The 22,405-nt window shown below is 42.4% G+C and overlaps 1 protein-coding gene across 5 annotated transcripts in view; it reads left to right on the top strand.

The window, feature by feature from the left end:
* Window positions 1–22,405, top strand: part of pphln1 (periphilin 1) — a 207,829-nt gene that overhangs the window by 74,577 nt on the left and 110,847 nt on the right. For all 5 annotated transcript variants that reach the window (XM_078568452.1, XM_078568455.1, XM_078568456.1 and 2 more), the window contains one exon: window positions 468–655. In XM_078568452.1, the coding sequence (XP_078424578.1) occupies window positions 468–655 (188 nt within the window). The remainder of the gene's footprint in view (window positions 1–467; window positions 656–22,405) is intronic.

Below are 22,405 nucleotides of genomic sequence, written 5' to 3'. Positions count from 1 at the left end.
TAATTAGGTAATTTTGGTTTTTGATGCAAGTATCATTAAATGGAAGACCCATTTTAGGGTTAGTACATCTTTTGTTTTAAATCATGATTACGAATATATAATTCAAGATTTAAGTGGGAGAAAGGCAGCATGTTTAAAAAATTTTACATAAACTACAGAATATTTGGTAGTTTAAGTCAGAGGATGTGCTGTTGTATAACATAGGATGTTATCAGTGAAATGTATGTGATGGGGAAACTTCTACATGTACACAGTGTGACACTTAGAGGATATGCATGCTGTACAAAAGAATTTTACTGTAATAAATGATTAAATGCATTTATATATCCTTATATCCTAGAAGAGAGAGTTATGATGGACATTCCTAGATTACTTTTGTAGGTTTTATTTTCTAGTTTTAAAATAAATGCAATGTGGAACCATGTTAGAAAGTATTTAAAATAGAATCTTTGATAATATTCTCACAGGGATAACTTCAGAAGAAAGAATTTCTATTCCTCTCCACATGTAAGAGAGCGTTCCCCTCATAGAAGAGAAACACCATACTACAGAAGAGAATCTCCTCACAGCCGTTCTGGATCAAGCATCAGCAGCAGAAGCTACTCCCCAGAAAAAAACAAGCAGCCACCTTCCCATCAGTCCCAATTCAGCAAAAGTAAGTATATAAAAGCAAAGCAAGGACAGGGCCTTTCCATTTGCAAAGGTACAATTTTAAAATGTGGTAATTTAAAACACTTTTAAAACATATGATAATATTGCAGAAAATAAAATGATTGCTTGTGAAATAATACAACATTTGCCAAGCAAATAGTAAATTTTGAATGATATTTAAACAAGAACAATTGTAGGGAGAGGAGAAGGACAGATTGCTTCTGACCACCTCTGTACTTCACCCCACGCTCATGACGCTAACTAAAATATTACTTCAAGGAACTTGCATCTTTATAAGGTTAAAATCTCTTTCTTGCCTACAATACCTGCCCTTTAAGATCTCGAGGTTAAGCAGGGATGTAAGGTATGGGAAAAGAGTATAAGAAGTACTAGGGAATGGGTTCTAAATGGGAAACATTAAAACTGAGAAAAGCTCCATTTAGGTATACAAACACCAGTGCTGACTTTCTTCACAGAATCACACAGTGCAGACGAGGCCCTTTGGCCCATCGAGTCTGCACTGACACGTGAGCAACACTTGACCTACCTATCTAATCCCATTTACTAGCATTTGGCCCATAGCCTTGAATGTTATGACGTGCCAAGTGCTCATCCAGGTACCTTTTAAAGGATGTGAGGCAACCCGCCTCCACCACCCTCAGGGAGCGCATTCCAAGCCGTCACCACCCTTTGGGTAAAAAAGGTTTTCCTCACATCCCCCCAAAACCTCCTGCCCCTCACCTTGAACTTGTGTCCCCTCGTGACTGACCCTTCAACTAAGGGGAACAGCTGCTCCCTATCCACCCTGTCCATGCCCCTCATAATCTGAAGGTCGCCCTTCAGTCTTCTCTGCTCCAACGAAAACAACCCAAGTCTATCCAACCTTTCTTTGTAACTTAAATGTTTCATCCCAGGCAACATCCTGGTGAATCTCCTCTGCACCCCCTCCAGTGCAATCACATCCTTCCTATAATGTGGCAGCCAGAACTGCACACAGTACTCCAGCTGTAGCCTCACCAAGGTTCTATATAACTCCAACATGACCTCCCTACTTTTGTAATCTATGCCTCGATTAATAAAGGCAAGTGCCCCATATGCCTTTTTCACCACCCCGCTAACATGCCCCTCTACCTTCAGAGATCTGTGGACACACACGCCAAGGTCCCTTTGTTCCTCAGAATTTCCTAGTGTCAAGCCATACATTGAATACTTCCTTGTCAAATTACTCCTTTCAAAGTGTATCACCTCTCAGTTTTCAGGGTTAAATTCCATCTGCCACTTATCTGCCCATTTGACCATCCCGTCTATATCTTCCTGTAGCCCAAGACACTCAATCTCACTGTTAACCACCCGGCCAATCTTTGTGTCATCCGCAAATTTACTAATCCTACCCCCCACATAGTCATCTATGTCGTTTATATAAATGACGAATAATAGGGGACCCAGCACAGATCCCTGTGGTACGCCACTGGACACTGGCTTCCAGTCACTGGCTTCCAAAGCAGCCTCCTGTCATCACCCTCTGTCTCTTACAACTAAGTCAATTTTGAATCCACCTTGTCAAATTACCCTTTATCCCATGTGAATTTGCCTTCTTTCTCAGTCTCCCACGTGGGACCTTGTCAAAGGCTTTGCTGAAATCCATATAAACTACATCAACTGCACTACCCTCATCTACACACCTGGTCACCTCCTCAATAAAATTCAATCAAATTGGTTAGGCATGAACTCCCTCTGACAAAGTATGCTGACTATCCCCGATCAAACCTTGCCTCTCCAAGTGGAAATAAATTCTCTCCTTTAGAATTTTCTCCAATAGTTTCCCTACCACTGACGTGAGACTCACTGGTCTGTAGTTCTTATTCTTCTCTTCCCTGCCTTGTGACATTAATTTCTTCTCAGTTCAACTCTTTTCTGCTACTACATTACATTCAGAAGGTTGTGCTTTGGATTATTTCTTTAAGCAAGTTTCCATTACATGTGGACAGCTTGTTAGCCTGACTGACTCACAAGTCCCTAACACTGAACCAGCTAGCAGTTTCTCCAAATATTTCTTACCTAGGCAAGGGCAATAATTTCAACTTGCTCCTTATTCCCCCCCTCAAGTGCTAAAGCTTTTGCTTATCACTGAAACATGTGCTGAATTTTCGCTGTGGAGATGGAAATCCGGAATCGGTCTATTTTAGGGTCAGAAACCCGTCTACGGGGAAACTGTTTAAAAGTTCAGATTTTCACTGTGGTGAGTCTTTAATTGATATGGAAATGGATTCCTGTCCACTAAGAGCCAATGAGAGTGGGAATGGAGATGGATCAGATGAAGTGTGGGAATTCATTTAGACACTTGATTGAGGCAGCTGGTTGTGCAAAGGGAATGATCTAATGATTGTGCCAAATCCTTCCACTTCACCAGAGGGAAATGTGATGGAACAGGGGTGCTGGAGGCCTGGCACTCGGGGCAGCGCAGACCCTCACTTCGTTGTTGCGACCTGGCTGTAATGCTGGAGGCCGTGAGGCAGAGGAGAGAGGTCTTCTTTCTAGAGGGTGGCAGCAGGGCCACATCATTGTTCAGTGTCATCTCCCTCCACTTCCAATTCCTTCTCTTGCCTCCTGCTCCTTCCCCCCCGCCCCTGTTAATGAACTGTCTCCTCCCAGGGCCTCACCATTCTTGAGGTCTACCCCCCTCTAGAGGATCTTGTAATGGATAGTGCAGCAGACCATCACAATGACCCTTGCAGGATGTTAATGGACGGCACCACCTGACCGGTCCAGGCAGGGAACTGCAGCTTTAGGAGCCCAATGACCTGTTCATTGTGGTCCTGGTGAGTACGTTGTATCACCTCTGTCTCCATCTGAGGTTCTCATAGAACAGTCAATCACAATTTCTTCAAGAGACTCCCCTTGTCCCCTAGAATCCATCCACACACTTTGGGGATTGGAGTTAAAATCTGAGGCTGCCTGGACAGATGGAGGAAGGAGAAGTCATGGCAGCCACTAGGAAGTGAGTTCACACATAGGGAAGACTCTTGTTTTGGTCGCAGACCAGTTGGATGTTGAGGGAATGTAACCCTTCCTGTTGATGGATCTCACTGGCTGGTTTTTGGATGCCTTGATGGCCACATTAGTGCAATCGATGATACTCTGAAGCTGGGGGAATCCAGCGATGGAGGCAAGTCCCAGTGCCCACTGTTCCTGTGAGGCTGTGTCTGTTGTAAAATGAATGTGCTGTCCATCTCTGACAAAGAGGAAATCTGTGACAAACGAGATGCAGTGGTGTACAGCTGTATTTCATATGCCATTCAGGTCTACAGCTGATCCTTGGAAGGAACCAGAAGCAAAGAAGGGCAACTGGGCTCCAAAGTGGTCACTTTGACTGTTACTGGCAGGGCATGGTGACCAGTACTCAGAGGTGTGAGATCTTTGACAGCAAGGTCACAGATGTCAACGACATCTTCCTGGAGAGTTGCTGTCTCCTGTGGCACTGGTTCTCGGTCCTCCCCAGGTGGCTTTGTCTTTGGAGGGCAAACCTGTTTTGAGGATATGGTCTCCATGTCCTTCCTGCCACTGTTCCTCTCCTGTGCTCTCATGCTCCTTGGGGTTCCACCTTTCATGAGGATTTTGCCCCTCATCGCTGTTTGGACCCTATATCTGACAGTCATGCCCCCATTGCCAGCTGGAGCCTTCCATTTGGGCAGGTGGCTGACCAATTGTCCTATGCAACCTTGCCCCCTGCTCTTCCGGCCCTTGATGCCAGGTTGTTGCCAATCATGTTCAAAGCTTGCTGAGTGCCCACTCTCCCTACCACCAATGCAGCACCAAGAACACCCCTTACTAAATGCTGAGTATCCCTTTGCCCTGCTGACCCTCTTTTATGGGGCTGAGGTGATGCCCTAGGGCAGCCATGATTGGCTCCTCACTATGTCCCCCACCTCCCCTCACCTGTTCTGAAACTGACAGCTTCTGAAACCTGTCCAGCTCTTTAAATATCCCACGCTCCCCCTTCACCGCCCCACCTGTTCAACAAACTCTAAACGAGTTTTTTGACAGTCTTCATTGTCCTGAATTGGAGGGAGAAAGACATTCCTGTCCTGCCCACTCCCCCATGCTGCTCATTATTTCCAGTGCCACACTGCCTGGTGCTGCTACTTTCAGGCCTCCCCCACCTCCATTCCTGCCTTTTGGGGCCCCTGAAAATTCAGCTTCATGGGACAATTTTTTTGGTGCTCAAAAAAGGCGTAGTTAAACTGCTGAAATGTAAACCCAAATTTACGCAATTAAATAGGATCCTTTCACATGTTCCAACTGGCCTCAATTATCAGTGCTAACCTATTCTTTGCTCTGAAGCTCCACTGATTTGCTTAACCAGATATCAATATCACCCATGTCCATGTCTAATTCCCAGCTGTGCTAATTCCAGTCTCCAAATCGTAGCCTCCCACGGCAGAGAAATTATGTTAAACGTATTGTTAGACCACATGGAGACCTGTGTAGTTCTGGTCTGGATTTAATTCTTCTAACTTTTTCTGGCTAACTGTTGGTGTAAGACAGTTGGAACCTCCGAACTTTGAGATTTAAATGTGAGTATCGGATGGCTTCTATTGAAGCGCAATTGTTCAACAGAAGTTTGAATATCCCGGGCAATTGTCATACAGTCCCTCCAGGGGGATTTCCTTGGGAGGGTCCTCCAGCACATCTTTGGGGAACCCCACCTCCCCCCCGCAACCGCGGGTACAGCACTTCGGAGCTCAGAATTTATGAGCCGAAGGTCTTTGTAGTAAGTAGTTTTTACTTTTCTTGGATTTATTAGTACGCTGATGCCGCTGGTTCCTGACATTTGAGGAGAGTGAGGTGTCATTTGAGCCAGGTTAGGAACACCTTAAATTCCCAGTGAAACTTGTCCAGAACAGCTTTGGTAGTGTCAGATGTAAAGGAACCAATGATTTTCACAAAGTTGTCTAAGACAAGCAGCTGTTTTTCTGAAAGAATAAATAGTTTCCCATCTGCAAAGGGAAATATAGGATTGGCATTAGAACAAAGGAGAAGGGCTGTCATTCCAATACTTCTCTTAGGCCCCAGCGGTTTAATTGGAGCTGACGTTTTATATTATTTGATGTACGTAATACCAACATTGCTTCTCGGTTGGATCTCCAGCTGCTGATGGATGTTTAGGTGAGCAAGGATGGAAGGTATTCAATTCTTTAAAGTTGGGAGGACAGAGAGATTCTGGGCTTTATAAATAAGTGCTGAGTTCAAAAGCATATGGGGTATGGTTAACCTGCATAAATCATTGATGAGGCTGCATTAAGAACCTACTCTCCATTTTTGATGCTGTATTTCATAAAGGCCTTTAAGAGAATGTCATAGAATCTACTACCCAGAAAAAGGTTGTTCAGTTCAACTGGTTCACATTGATTTTTAATATCTCTCGGGAGCCTCCTTCCACTCTAATTAGGTACTCTCACATTGTCCTCGTGCCCTTCCACTTTTTTCTTCTTCATGTATGCATCACGTTTCCCTTTAAGATACATAAATTCTATCTTAACCACTCCACATAGTTGTGAGTTGCACATTCTCACTACACTATTTTCAAAAAAAATCCCTCCCACATTCTTTATCAGTTTTACATTTTGCGTCAGCTATCACTCAGTTGGTAGCATTCTTGCCTCTTAGAAGATTGTGGGTTCAAGACCCACTCCAAGCTTTGAGCAAAAACAAAGTCAAGCCTGACACTCCAATGCAGTACTCAGATGTTGGACATTTTTCAGATGAGACATTAAACCGGGGCCTCATCTGCCCCCTCAGGTGAACATAAAAGCTTCAACGGCACCACTTTGAAGAACAGGGCAGTTATCCTCGTGTCCTGCCCGATATTTATCTCTCAACTGACATCACAAAAATACTCATTTTATCTGGTCATTATCACATTGCTGTTTGTGGGAACTTGCTGTGGGAACGTGCCAATTGGTTGCATATGTTTCATACATTACAACAGTGACTACACTTCAGAAAAAAACTACTTCGGCTGTAAAGCGCTTTGAGATGTCCTGTGATATATAAATGCAAGTGTTTTTTTTTTAATTTGATCTACTAATGGCTTTCTTGTATTACCTGTGCTCTCTTATGTCTTGGTGAGATCACATCTCGAATACCGTGTACAGCTTTGGTCTCCTTGTTTGAAAAAAAGATACAATTGCGTTAGAAGCAGTTCAGAGAAAGTTGACTCATCCCTGGGATGAGGGGCTTATTTTATGAAGTAAGGTTGGACAGGTTGGGCCTTTGGAGTTTAGAAAAATGAAAGGTAATCTCATTGAAACATAGAAGATCCTGAGGGAATTTGATAGGATAAATACCAGGAAGATGTTTCCACTTCTGGGAGACACTAGAACCAGGGGTCATGGTTTAAGAATAAAAAGTCTACTGTTTAAGACTGAGATGAGGAGAAATTTTTTTCTCTCAAAGCGTCTTTAACATGTCGAATTCCCTAGAGAGCAGTGGAGGCTGGATCATTTAATAAAGGCAGAGTTAGACAGATTTTTGATAGACAAGGGAGTGAAGCGTTATGGTGGGACAGACGGCAATGTGGAGTTGAGACACGACCAGATCAGCCATGATCTTAGTGAATGGTGGTGCAGGCTCATAAGGCTGAATAGCCTACTCCTGCTCCTAAGTCCTATATTGTTTTGCATATGTGCACAAATATAAACACTTTCAAACACCCTCAAACACCTTCATAATTTTAAAGAGCTCCATCAAATCTCTACTTTAGATCTTTCATGATGGTTGCGTCCTGTAAATTCTGGCAAACCTCTTGCAAACCTTACCTACAATTTCTCCAGCATCGCAATCATTTTTTTGCAGTATGGAGACTGAAGCTACACACTATATTCCTAGGTGTGGTCTAATCAAGATTCTATATAAATTTAACATTCCCCTTCTGGTTTTGCATTCGTTTCCCAGAAATGGATCCCAATAAATTGTTTGCACTCTTCTGGTGTTATCAACTTGTGTTATTATTTTTAAGAGATTTATGAATGATTATAACATCGTTCCTACCACTGACAATTAAGCTAACTGGTCTATGGTTCACTAGATAGGTTTTATCTCCCCTTTTGAAAATGGAATTGCATTTACTGCTTGCCAGTCCTCTGACACTATTACTTTATCTATTGAATTTTTGTATGCAGTATGGTTAATAGTGCTGCTTTTATCTCCCATAGTTTCTTTGAGCATCCGCAAGTGAAATCTATGTGGACCTGGAGTTTTGCCCAAGTTTGCCGAGTATTTTCTTTCTTTCTATATTAACTGTTGTAATATCCCTCAACTTATAATATTGCCATTTCCACTTTGTGAGCATGTTCATTGAAAACTGAAGTAAAGGCCTGGGTTTTCATGGATTCAGAATGACTCTGGGGCCATTTAAATATGGCAGGTGGGACCCAATTTCTGGATTCCCGCCTGATTTCCGGCACCCCAAATTTTCACTGGCTCGGGATAAGGGTGTGAGTTCACTCCTGACGTATCTGACTCCATTGTGAGGTTAGCATCTCCTAGCCCGCTGCAATTTTTGTGGCGTTGGGCCTGCTTCTTCATGACTTGTGGTTCACGACCCCCAAGAGGAGTTGTAAACTATAGCCTGGATTCAGGAACCTTTTGAAAGGCAAGTTCAAAACAGCTTAGCCATGTCCCTTCCTTGTTCCCCATGCCCTCTGTATGCCAGTACATGGTCCTTCCATGCCCATTCATCCAGTATACACAGTACACAGAAGCAATGAGCCATATAGTAACAATGGCATGTGTTATGGGGAGGGGAAACAAAAAACACCCTTTCACAACTCTTCCTTTATGGGAAAAAAAACTGCTACTCCTACAACCCTATAAAAGTATCAATAGGATAGACCATTAAAATATCAATTACAAAGGTTTCAAACACTTCACACTTAATCTTGTGCAAATAAACATTGAGACATTGGCAAAAAAAATCCCTGAAGGAACAACTTGTTATAACCACTTAAAGATCTCAGTCAAGTAAAGTCAACAATTCTCTCCAGCTATCAAAACAAAACCCCCTCTTGAGATAATTCTTTCATGAACCTGGGCTCTCAGCCAAGCATGCATAATGTTATGGACAGGAGGGAGTTTCATTTATACAGCTCTGATTTCTCCTGTTACCACCTTTTTGTTTACTCACTCATGGGATGTGGACATTGCTGGCTAGGCCAGCATTTATTGCCCATCCCTACTTGCCCTAGAGAAGGCGGTGGTGAGGTAGTGGGTCTGGTGCCTGTCCGTAAACAGAAAGGTATTTTGATTTCCCCTTTTATGTGGTGGCATATTTTCCCACCCCCTCAGTTTTGGTGTGATCCAGTGTTTATTAATGATCTCACAGCAAACTCGAAATAGGGTAAACTCAGAGGGTTAGTTTATTCACACATAGTTAAAACGTTGGAGGGGGTGTCGCTACGTAGCCCCTGGTGCATTCATACAATAAAAGAGGGATAAAGAAAGAGAGATTTACAGGGCAAAGACCACAGAGCAAAGAATTCTTGTTTATCTTGAGCCCAGAGTCCAGAATCAAAATCCAATGGTGTATTCCTTCACAAAGGTCGGCAGGTTGAAGATTAGTGCTGGATAATTCACTTTTCCAGTGGAGATGACTTCCACGATGAGACAGGCACACAGAGATGAATTCGACTTGTAGGTGCTGGTACAGAAGTTCCAATGGAAACAGTGTAGATGGGATGGGCAGGAGGAGGCATTCAAACCTGGTCTGAGCCTTTTTCCTGAGCTGCTTGCTGGAAGGAAAATGGCAGACTGATTGGCAGTACAGCAAGACAGTGTTACAGGTTCCTTCAGCTCATGGGTCATGTCACATGACCCACACCTGTCCACTTTGGCTTTGAAAAAGGATGTATATCTTTCTCTATCATTTCACTTTCATCTGTGAATTTCTGTTGATCATCCCAAGTGATCCTGCCATAATGCACCTACAGAATATCTGACTGTTTCTTTCTTTATATTCTTTGATATTTTCATTTCAATTTTCCCTTTGCTTTCCTAATTGTCTTTTAATTTCTTTCATAAGCTCATGATGTTCCTGGCATCCTCTCCTTTATTGTTTATGTACTTTGTGTATGACTCTTCCTTTCAATTTCAATTTATCTCCCCTCTATACTGATCCAGGGCACCTCATTCTTGGTTAGCCTGTTTTTTTAGTGGATATATTTTTCTCAAACTCTGTTGATTTCTTTTTAAATATTGTTATTTTACCTTCTTTATCTCAATCCTCACAGTTGCCTTTTTCCAGGTATTACTTGACCTTTTGTACTATATCTCTTCATCATTATTTTATTATGCATGATCACTATTCCCTCGACATCCCTACACTTATCTGCTTGAATTGATTTCCTATTTCTAGGTCTAATAGTGTTTTCTACCTTATTGTGTTTCTTAAATACTTAGCCACAAAGGAATCTGTAAACTGTAAAACTCAATTCCCTTTTCCCCCCTCACTTCCTCTTCCAGCTATTTTATTTGGGAGTAGTTGAAAATGATTGAGTTTTTATTCATTTCAAATATTTGCCAACATTTTCCTCCCTGTACTTTCTTTCCACTACTCAGTGGCCTGTAGTATACCCCTAATAGATTTTTTATTTATTCTTCATGGGATGTGGGTGTCACTGGCTAGGTCAACATCTATTGCCTATCTCTAATTGTGTCCTCGAGAAGGTGGTGGTGAGGCACCTTTTTGAACCACTGCAGTCCATGTGGTGTAGGTACACCCATAGTACTGTTGGGAAGGCAGTTCCAGGATGTTGACCCAGTGACAGTGAAGGAACAGTGATATAGTTCCAAGTCAGGATGGTATGTGGCCTGGAGCGGAATTGGGGGTGGCGGTGTTCCCATGCATCTGCTGCCCTTATCCTTCAAGGTGGTAGAGATCATGGGTTTGGGATGTGTAGTCAAAGGAGCCTTGGTGAGTTGCTGCATTGTATCTTGTAGATGGCACACACTGCTGCCATTATGTATCGGTGGTGGATGGGGTGCCAATCAAACAGGCTACTTTGTCCTGGATGGTGTCAAGCTTTTTGAGTGTTGTTGGAGCTGCACTCATCCAGGCAAGTGAAGATTGTTCCATGACACCCCTAACTTGTGCCTTTTAGATGGTGGACAGGCTTTGGGGAGTCGAGAGGTGAGTTACTTGCCACATAATTCCCAGCCTTTAACCTGCTCTTGTTGGCACTGTATTTATGTGGCTGGTCCAGTTCAGTATACTGTCAAAGGTAACCCCGAAGATGTTGATAGTGGGAGATTCAGCAATGGAAATGCCATTGAAAGTCGAGGGCAGATGGTTGGATTCTTTCTTGTTGGAAATGGCCGTTGCCTGGCACGTGTGAGGTGCAAATGTTACTTGCCAATTTTCAGCCCAAGCCTGAATGTTGTCCAGGCCTTGCTGCATATAGACACTGACTGCTTCAGCATCTGAGGAGTCACGAATGGTTCTGAAAGTTGTGCAATCATCAGCAAATATCCCTACTTTTGAATTTATGATGGAGGGAAGGTCATTGATGAAGCAGCTGAGGATGGTTGGGTTTAGGATACCACCCTGAGGAACTCCTGCAATGATGTCCTGAGATGGGATGATTGACCTCCAACAAGCACAGCCATCTTCCTTTGTGCTAGGTATGTCTCCAACCACCGGAGAGTGTTCCCCTGATTCCCACTGACTTAGTTTTGCTAGGGCTCCTTGATGCCACACTCAGTCAAATACTACCTTGATGTCAAGGGCAGTTACTGTCACCTCACCTCTGGACTTCAGCTCTACAAGGCTGTAATGAGGTTAGGAGCTGAGTGACTCTGGTGGAACCTAAACTGAAGATCAGTGAGCAGCTTATTGTTGAGTGAGTGTTGCTTGATAGCACCATGACAACACCTTCATCACTTTGCTGATGTTTGAGAGTAGACTGATTGGGCAGTAATTGGCCAGGTTGCATTTGTCCTGCCTTTTGTTGACAGGACCTACCTGGACAATTTTTGACATTGCCAGTAATGTAGCTGTATGGTAACAGCTTGGTTAGGGGGCATGGCTGGTTCTGGAGCACAAGTCTTCAGTACAATTGTTGAGATGTTCTCAAGGCCCACAGCCTTTGCAATGTCAAAACCTTTGCCTTCAGCATTTTTTGATATCGTGTGGAGTAAGTTGAATTGGCTGAAGTCTGGCACCTGTGATGCTGGGGACCTCGGGAGCAGACTGAAGATGGTTGCAAATGCTTCTGCCTTTTTTGCCGTGAAGCACTGGGCTCCCCTATCATTGAGGATGGGGATATTTGTGGAGCTGCCTCTTCCAGATAGTTGTTTAATTGTCCAGACCACTCCCAACTGGATGTGACAGGATTGTAGAGCTTTGACCTGGTACGTTGGTTGTGGGATCACTTAGTTCTGTCTTTTGCATGCCACTTCTACGGTTTGGCATGCATATAGTCCTGTATTGTAACTTCACCAGGCTGGCACCTCATTTTTACATATGTTTGGAGCTGCTCCTGGCATGCCCACCTGAACTTTTCATTGAACCAGGGTTGATCCCCCCCCCCCACCGACTTGATGGTAGCGTCTTCACAAGGACTTGCAGTGGCCACTATTACCAATACTGTCATGGACAGATGCATCTGCGATAGGTAGATCGGTAAGAACGAGATCAAGTAGGTTTTTCCCCCTTTTGGTTCCCTCCTCACCTGCCACAGACCCAGTCTATGGCTATGCTCTTTCGGACTCGGCCAGATCCGTAGTGGTGCTACTGAGCCACTCATGGTGCTGGACGTTGAAGCCCCCGCCCAGAGTATATTCTGTGCCTTTGCCACCCTCCATGCTTCTTCCAAGTGGTGTTCAACATGGAGGACTAATTCATCAGCTATGGGGGGGATGTAGGTGGTAATCAGTAGGAGGTTTCCTTGCCCATGTTTGACCTGATGACACGAGACTTCATGGGGTCCTGATTCAATGTTGAGGACTGCTAATGTGAATCCTTCTTCTACTTTACAGCAATCGATATGAATTCTGCTTTTATCTCTATGACTTGCGATTCCTGAGGTGATAACTGTTAACCAAAGTAACCAGATTTATGAAATGACCCCCGAAGAAAACACCAATAATATTTCACTTTTTGCAAATTTTACTTTAATATGAATCCAAATCAATGTAAATGAAACATGAATTAACAGGCCAGTGATACGTCCATTAAAAGGTAAATTTCACTTTAAATAGTTGATACAACAAAGATACATCTTACACACCCACATCACTCCCTGCACAAATATCGTCACACAGTTCCACGATATGTTTTATTCATGCAGGGTAGGTCAGGAGTCTTATCCAACAACAGCGTTCACCTTCAAGTCTCATGAGTACGATTATCATCAGCAAAGCACACTTCCACGAGCCCTCTCTCCCTTGAGTCATGACAGTCTTGATGGTGTAGCTTCCCAGAATTCCTTTCTCAGCCGACCAACCACTAACACCTCGGTTCAGGGTTTGACCACTCTGGGAAAACATCCAGCTCTTTGGCATCTCCGAGCTATTCACATAACTTTCCAGGCTTTGGATCATTTTTGCCAGCTTGCACAGTGCCTCCATAGCTCCTGTATCCTTTTCTGCCAAACATAAAAACTGACCTCTGCCTGAGAGAGATTTGCTGCTTATCCTCACAAGAATTCAGTGTATTCCTCTTTCTGTCTCTGATTGCTTTTTCTTTGTGTCTACATCCATGCCTCACCCACCAGCTCCTTTGCTTGTAGCTCTCCTTTGTGGCTGTCAGTCACATGGCTCCTTTCTTAATTTCCTTCCTGTTGCTTCTAGGTGAGTGTTGCCAGGTCACGTGGACCAGTATTTCCTATTGTCCAAGAAAATTACAATTGAGCCCTTTACCTTTGATGCAAACTCTTACAAGTCTTTTCAGACATCCTTAAAAACTATTACAGATTCTGCATGAAGAAATTGCAAATTTTCCTTACTGTACTGCTTCCGGGTCAAATGCTGTTGCATTGACATATGTTCTTTGTTGCTACTGCCATTTTTATTTATGACTAATACTGCTATTCCTCCACCCCTTCTTTCTTCCTGTCACTCCTAAATACATTATAGCATGTATATTTTATTGCCATCCTTTTCTGTTTACGCCATTTTTCAATTATCCTTCCTAAATCTATTTCCTCACTCATATTGCCTTCAATTCCTGTCTTTTTTGATGCTCTAAATATTGTTACACAGCCATTTTAATATGCTCTAATATTTCATACTCCTTTATTACCAACTTTCTTAATATTACATCCCACAACTGTTATGTTCCCTGAGTATTTGTTTTTTAATCTTTTATACCTTTCCTTTCATCCTGTTTTCTTATCTTTAGTTTAATATTATTTCCACCCAGTGAGCTTTCTAAGCTACCAGTGACAAGAAGCTTTAGTTATGAGCAAAGGGTGGAAACTCTTTTCATTAGAGAGTAAAGGGTAAGAAAAATATATGGAGTGCTTAAAATTGAGAGGTTTTGATGTGTTAAATAAGAATTCTTGCACTCATAGTAAGAGGGCGTAAATTTAATATTAACAGGAAAGAGGGAGATGTTAGCAGATCATTTTAAGGCAAGTTATTAGGGTACTAAGTTCCTTACAAGAAATAGTAATGCAAGAAGATAATATAATTTTACATAATTTAACATAATTTTAGAAAGGAAATGGATAAATATTGGAAAATATTTAAAAGGATGTAGGGAAAGGGACAGATAGTGGCTCTCTCAGGGAGCAGAGGTATAGCTGTAAAATGCTCTGAAATAATTGTTATAATAAATATTTCTACTATGCATATTTTTTCATAGTTTTGTTTGCTACACCATGTGGACTGTAACCAAAGCAATCTGAAGAACCTAAACAAGTGTATCACTGAGGATACTTAGTAGATTTGTAGGGAAAGGTTTTTAATAAGCAGTTTTTGTTCTTTACCAAGGTTTTATTCATCATGTTTTCCATCCATGAAAAAAGAATTGCTTATTTAATGTTTACAAGGCATTAGCCTCTTATTTAGATTTTGCCTGTTTAGAAGTTTTTCTAAAGGAGAATAAAGATCTTGGATAAAGCCATTACTCAACTAAGTTTGGTGTCTAGATTATGGACTATATTTTGGAAGGCTGAGATATATGAGGAAAATGCAAATTCTGCTCTTTCAGGAACTGCACTTTGGGTTCTGTGAATTATTTCTTAAAGTCATTTTCAAAGTAGTGGCCTGGAATACGATGTGGACTTTAACTAAGCATTTTTGATTTGAGCTCAGTATTATAGTTGCTTTAAGCCTGTTCTGTTCCAAATGTTTTTACAATGTGGATCTTAAGAATTACATTGCCAATCTTAGTAACAGTATAATATTTTGTATGTTTGTGGAAGTTAAATAAATGAAGAATTCTGCTTTTATTCTTTTGAAGTATTTCAGTCGCTGTATACAGCTTCCTCATTTTTCTTTCCTACTTAATTCCTTGCCATTATTTCAGTGCCATTATCTTAACTGTTGTCAATACATGCCCTACTGGTTTAAGAAAAATAAGGATGCATCTCTGACTGAAACTGTACAAATGAGAAGGTACACTCAGAATATTCTACTTCTTTTATCCTCTACAGATTAATGTCTATAGCCTACTGTGTATCGAGATTGAATTTTGATAATAGTTGCTGATATTCAATGACTGTGTAAAACCTTGAAGTTGTTTTCACAAGGAAAATGTAAATATTAGTTATTATAATATGCATAAGTATTATGTTAGTCCTGTTCTGAAGGCATTTTTTCAAAAGTAGGTTCAGTGCTCTTTTTGTTTTGATAAATTAGCAACTCTTGATCTCCTGCTTCAGTGTTCCTTTTGCAAGCTGCATTCGAGGTAGGGGTTACAGGGAAAGCCAACCTGAGCTGATTGCTCTCCTGATGCAACCCGAATATCCCCGCTTCCACTCCCCGACCCAACCCAAATAGCCCTGAACCCTGACTATCTCCTGAGCACCCTACTTATCCCGCTGACTCAACCTGACTAACCAACCCCCTGACTATCCCTCCAACCACACAACTACCCTCCTACCCCAACCCAACTGATTACCCCCAAACACCCAACCACCCCCCTCCCCTCCCCCCTCCCCTCCCCCCCTGACCTAATTACCCCTCCCAACCCAAGCAGACCAACCCCCGACCCAATTATTTCCCCCCAACCTGACCCAATTACCCTCTGGATCCGACAACTCTCCTGATCCGAACCAAATAACCTTGTCCCCTGCCTACCCTCCCAACCAGATCTGAATACCCCTGACCACCCCGTCTACCCTCCCAATCCAATCCAAATACCCCGACCACCCAACTAACCTCCCGATCTGAACAAAATAATCCCGACCATCTGACTACAGCCCTGACCACTGACTACGCCCCCAACCTGACCAGTCCACCCACCTCATCCACACACATCACCTCACCCACCTACCTCCTCACTCACCTCAACCATCTCATCCCCTTAGCCACCTCACCCACCTACACACCTGACTTACTTACCACCTACCTGGCTCAGCCGCCAGCCCATACGCTCAGCTGCCGGCACATCCGCTCAGACCCCTGCCCAACCACCGGCCCAGCCGTTCAGCCCATCCGCTCAGCCGCCGACCCATCCACTCAGCTGCTGGCACATCCGCTCAGACGCCTGCCGGCCCATCCACTCAGCCACCGGACCATCCGCTCAGCCATTCACTAACATTAAGACTAGACCCTTAAACTTATCATATGGTAGCTAGTGTCCTAAAAAGGGTACATATCCTGTCTTCCCCCAACTCTACTCTGCTCCAACAGAGTTCCCTGTCTGTTAAAGAGTCATATGGACTTGAAACGTTAACTGTGTTCCTGTCCGCAGATGCTGTCAGACCTGCTGAGTTTTTCCAGGTACTTTTATTTTTGTTTAAACTCTATAATACTTTGTTTGGCTAGGTGTATATTTTTCACAACTTCTACTGTACCATGAGAAGCTGAGGGTGCAAGGTTATGTTGGCTAAGCAGCTGTATTTGTTATGTTAAATGTTTTTTATATGTTAGATTTTCTGTTAAACTATATTCTGCGTAATTTACAAACTTAAAACTGCGTATTTTGAACACTTAACTACTTTAATATTAGTATAATTTAAGAGTAAGTGTCAAAGTATACATGTTAATATTTTCTTGAAGAAGAACACATTGCTGAGATGATTTAGATTCCAATGCTTACATGATTAAAAGTACTGCCTGAACCAAGAGAATGCAACTAATAGAACAATGGGACTGATCACAGCTGGTGGCTTTTTAGTGCATCCACTAACTGGCTTAATGTAAAGTAAAATACTGGCACATTTTGTTAGAAAGCATCTGGTTACATCCATAAGGATCTATTTACTGAGGAAGTTGGTTTGTTGAAACATGTTAATTATACCCAGTCTGTCTGGTATACAAAGGATACTTGATTTATATGGCTGATTTTGATAGAAGTCCTGACCTTTCTATTCAGTTTGAACAGCATGATATTAGAACCTGCAGATGTCCACAGGAAGATCAAAGTATTAACTGCTAACTGCCTTAAAAAAGACAATGGTGGTGAGATTGCATAGTATTAGCAAAGGAGTTCATGAACTTTAAAGTCTATATATGTTAATTTACCTTAAAGAGACCATTCACCTAGACCAGCATATAAAGTCAGAAATTCAAAGCTCTCCAAGTAGACCTTTAAAAGAGTATATATTGTGCGTTACCACTATTGATTTAGAAGACCACAAGACCAATCTTATAATCTTTGGTATGGTTAATATGGCCAAAGAATCAGGTTTTTGATACTTTGATATTTCTGCAACCTGGGTTTTGAGCTATATCATTACTTAGGATGAAGATATCTCCTCTTGCTCATGTTTAACAGCACTAAGTGAAAAGTTTGGAATGTTTCCATTTCAGTACTATTTGGTTTGCACACAGCTCAAAACCATATTCAGTATTTACATATTTTATGATAGTTGTTTTTGAAAGGAAGAGAACTTTTTGTAGCAGCTTTATCAAGTATCCTGGGAACATCCTAAACTATACATACATTGAACAGTTCTTAAGATAGTCACTGTTATATGGATGAGGCTCAATTACAAAACTAACGAAAAACTTGCATTTAGAAAAACTTGCACCTTTCACATTATCAGGATTTCCCAAAAACTTTTGAAGTGTAGTCACTTATGTAGGAAACACAGCAGCCAATTTTCACACAGCAATCTCTCACAAATAGCAATGCAGTAATGATCAGTTTATTAGTGATGTTGATTTTAAAGTGATGTTTTTAAGGATAGTTTTCCTGAAGTGTGGTGCCCAAAAATTAACGGCAATATTCCAGCTGAAGCCTAACCAGTCATTCATAAAGTTCTAGCACAATTTATTTTCTTTTATACCTACTCCACTATTTATTACCTAAGTAATCCATTTGTTTTTTTTTAACTACCTCATCAACTTTTTCTGACACCTTTTAAGAATTTGTGTAGATGCATACCAAGGATTCATTTATGCTTTTCAAAATCATCCCATTTATAGTGATACGGGCAGAGAGAGACAGGCAAATTTGTACTTCCTCTTACCACCTGTCCGTAAGCAGAATGTGTTTTGAATTATTTTTAAAGTATTGTGTGATCCAATTTACTAATAATCCGCAGCAAACTCGTGTTGTGATTAACTCGCAAGATTAGTTTATTCACATTAAGACAACTGGGGGAGGAGTGTCTGCAGCTTCCCACTCCACGTGCATGCGCACACACACACACTCTCTCAATCTCTCTCTTTCTTCTCTCTCTCTGCTCTCTCCCTCCCCTCCCCCCCTCTCTCTCTATACGGGGGTGGGGTTTGAGAAAAGGAATTTAACAGTAGAAGAACCACAGAAAATGAATATTAGTTCACGTGAATTTCAGAGTCCAATGAAGAATTCTTTCACGTAGAAGTTTGAATTCAGCTGGCTGAAGACAGAAGTTGTAGGGTTCACTTGATGGTGTGACTACCGCAGATGAAGTAGGTTCACAGAGACTGGGTTGGTTCTGCTGGTGATGGTAGGAAATCTTCCGCAGAGACAGGCTTGGAGGAGCTGAGAGATGGTGACCGACTGTTTGCCCAGACGGGTGGCTGGAGTCCTTTCTGGTTGATGTTAAAACAACAGTCTGAAGATTTGTCAGCTCTCAAAGGCATATTGAGGTTTCAAAATGGTCACTTGAGTCATGCCGCCTTCATTCTCCACAATGACATCAAAAGGGATGTTTAACCACTGCCTGGAACTGGCTTTGATTTCAGGACTGATAATGTCCCAGTCATTAGTTGTTGAAAGTTACCAGGCATATTGAGGGTCTGGTGTTGGGAAGCTATGATCTAGGCAGACTCCCTGACTCTGCTAGAGGGGTGAGTTTATCAGGTGCAAATATCATCTGTTGGTTCTCTTTTGAAACGGGCCTGGACAGTCCCAGGTGTGTTATGAGTTTGTTAGCTGCTCTGCAGGCAGAACGAGTTTCAGTGTGCTAGTATCCTGGTTTTGTGATTACAATGAGGTGACAGATTTCACTGGCTGAGAAAAGGATTCTTTTGTTCTTGTAACTCCTGATGGTAGCTCCCAGAACAAAGGGCCCACGCTGTGGCCATATGACTTGAAGCAGCCATCATTTTTTGTTTCAGCAGAAAGTCAATTTTTAAAAATGGCAAAAGAATAAAGTTCTGGATTCCTTTTCATGTCCCAGGCATCTAACAATAGTATACAGTCTTTCCATATTCGTCTCCAAAATGTGTACTTCATGCTCCTCTACATTAAGCTCCATCTTCCAACTGCCATCCATTTCACCATCCTGTACATCATCCCAAAACTTATAATACTTTGCCATTTTTTTCACCTACAAAGACTATAATGCCATACCTAGGTTATATTTTAAAAGTGAACCTGGGGGAACACCACTGTAAACCATCTTCCAGTCAGAGAAAGTGTCCGATTTTTATTTGTCATTTTCATTCATGAGATGTGGGCAAGGCCAGCATTTGTTGCCTATCCTGATTGCCATTGAGGAGGTGGTGGTGAGCCATCTTCTTGAAGCATTGCAGTCCGTCTGGTGTAGGTATTTTCACAGTGCTGTTAGGAATGGAATTCAAGGATTTTGATCCAGCAACAGCAAAGGAATGGGAACATAGTTCCAAGTCAGGATGCTGTGTGGCATGGAGGGGAACTCGCATGTGGTGGTGTTCCCACGCACCTGCTTCTAGGTGATAGAGGTCGTGGGTTTGGAAGATGCAGTTAAAGATGACTTGGTGAGTTGCTGCAGTGCACCTTTAGGTGGTATACAATGCTGCCAATGCGAATCATTGGTGGAGGGAGTGAATGTTTAAGGTGGTGGGTAGATTGCTGATCAAGTGGGGGCAGCTTTGTCCTGGATGGTGTTGAGCTTCTTGAGTATTGTTAGAATTGAGCTCATCCAGGCAAGTGGAGAGTATTCCATCACACTTCAGAGTTGTCCTTGTAGATGGTGAACTGGCTTTGGTGAATTACTCACTGCAGAATTCCCAGCCTCTGACCTCTTGTAACCACAGAATTTATATGGCTGGTCCAGTGCAGTTTCTTGTCAATGGTAACCCTGAGAATATTGATGGTGGAGGATTCAGTGATGATAATGCAGTTGACTATCATGGGGAGATGGTTAGATTCTCTCTTGTCGGAGATGATCGTTGCCTGGCATTTGCGTGGCATGAATGTTACTTGCCTTGCCACTTATCAGCCCTAGTCTGAATGTTGTCTAGGTCTTGTTGCATGTGGGCATGGATTGTTTCAGTATCTGAGGAGTCTTGAATGGCATTGAACACTGTGCAATTGTAGTGAATGTATCCACTTCTTACCTTATGACAAAGAAATGCTAAAGAAGCAGCTGAAGATGGTTGGGCCTAGGACACTACCCTGAAGAATTTTACTGCGATGTCCTGAAGCTGAGATGATTGGCCTCCAACAACCAAAGCCATCTTCCTTTGTGCTAGGTATGACTTCAACCAATGGGAAATTTTCCCCCGATTCCCATTGACTTCAGCTTGGTTTCTTGATGCCACACTCAGTCACGTGCTGCCTTGATGTGAAGGGCAGTCACTTCTCGAATTCCGCTCTTTTGTCCATGTTTCGACCAAGGCTTTGTTCTGGAACCGAATGACTCTGGTGGAACACCAGTTGAACATCAGTTAGCAGTTTATTGCTGAGTAAGTGCTGCTAGATAGCACTGTCAATGAGACCTTCCATCACTTTGCCAATGATTGAGAGTAGGCTGATTGGATGGTAATTGGCCAGATTGGATTTATCCTCCTATTTCTGGATGGGACATATGTAGTCAATTTTCTACTTTTAGATGCCAGTGTTGTAGCTATACTGGAACAGCTTGTCTAGGGATGTGGCTAGTTCTGGAACACAATTCTAAAGCATTTTTGCTGTGATTTTATCACAGCCCATTGCCTTTGCTGTGTTCAATCGCTCAGCTGTTTCTTGATACCATGTGGAGTGAATCGAATTGGCTAAAGTCTGACATCTATGTTGCTGGGTACTTCAGGAGGATGTAGATCATCCACTTAGAACTGCTGTCTGAAGATGGTTGCAAATACTTTGGCCTTGTCTTTTCACTGACATGCTGTGTTCCATCATCATTCGTGATGGAAATACTCGTGAAGCCGCCATCTCCTGTCAGTTGTTTAATTGTCCACCGTTATTTATGTCTGGATATGTTAGGACTGCAGAGCTTTGAACTAACCCATTGATTGTGGGATCACTTAGCTCTGTCTATAGCATGCTGCTTTCACTAATTAGCATGCATGTAGTCCTATGTGGTAGCTTCACCGGATTCATACCCCATTTTTAGATATGACTGTTGTTGCTCCTCACATGCTTATCCTACATGCCCCATTGAACCAAGATTGGTCTCTTGGCTTGATGGTAATGAATAGAGTGAGGGGTGTGCTGGGCCATGACGATACAGATTGTGGTTGAATACAATTCTGCTGCTGCTGATGGCTCACAGCACCATTTGGATGCGCAGTTTTAAGCTTCTAGCTCTGTCCTGAATTTATCCCATTTAGCACAGGACTTAGTCTCTACAAGAACTGTAAGTTGTTGCATTCCTCCTCAGTATTTTGTGTCATCTGTAAATTAAGATATTGAGTTTTCTATTCCAAAATCCAAATCATTACTACAAACTTTGAACAACAGTGGTCCCAGCAGTTATTCTTGTTGGACTCCACTTTTCACCTTCTGCCACTCTGAATAGTTAACCTTTAACACTTTTCTCTCTTCTATCTATCTTGTCGCCAGTTGTCTATCATTCTGCTAATTGAAGGGTGAGCAGCAGAAGGAGGCAGCCCCCAGAAGGCATCACCCACAGCAATCGGCTTATAGGCATAGCAGAGTTTTGGTGGTTTGTGAGGGCAGTTACGTAAACTACGCCTGCAGTGACATGAACCAGAATGAGCAGCTGCACGGTTTTGCCTCTGGCTGGCTTCACACAGACACAGGGCTTTGACTGCACATACATAGCAACCAAGAATATTTGTGAACCGCCAGGGCTTTTGTTCCATAACAGGACAACTGGTGTCCAACAATTAAAGGATACTTCCTCCTCTGTGTACGAGATTTCTGGGGAACTGTCATGATGCTTTGTTCTATGACAATCCAAATTCCATGACTTCTTTAGACCTGCAAGCA

The sequence above is a fragment of the Cetorhinus maximus genome, chromosome 22 (genome assembly GCF_964194155.1).
Source record: "Cetorhinus maximus chromosome 22, sCetMax3.hap1.1, whole genome shotgun sequence".
NCBI classification, from domain to species: domain Eukaryota; kingdom Metazoa; phylum Chordata; class Chondrichthyes; order Lamniformes; family Cetorhinidae; genus Cetorhinus; species Cetorhinus maximus.
The sequence above is the reverse complement of the archived record's forward strand: the minus strand, read 5'-3'. Positions and strand labels throughout refer to the sequence as shown.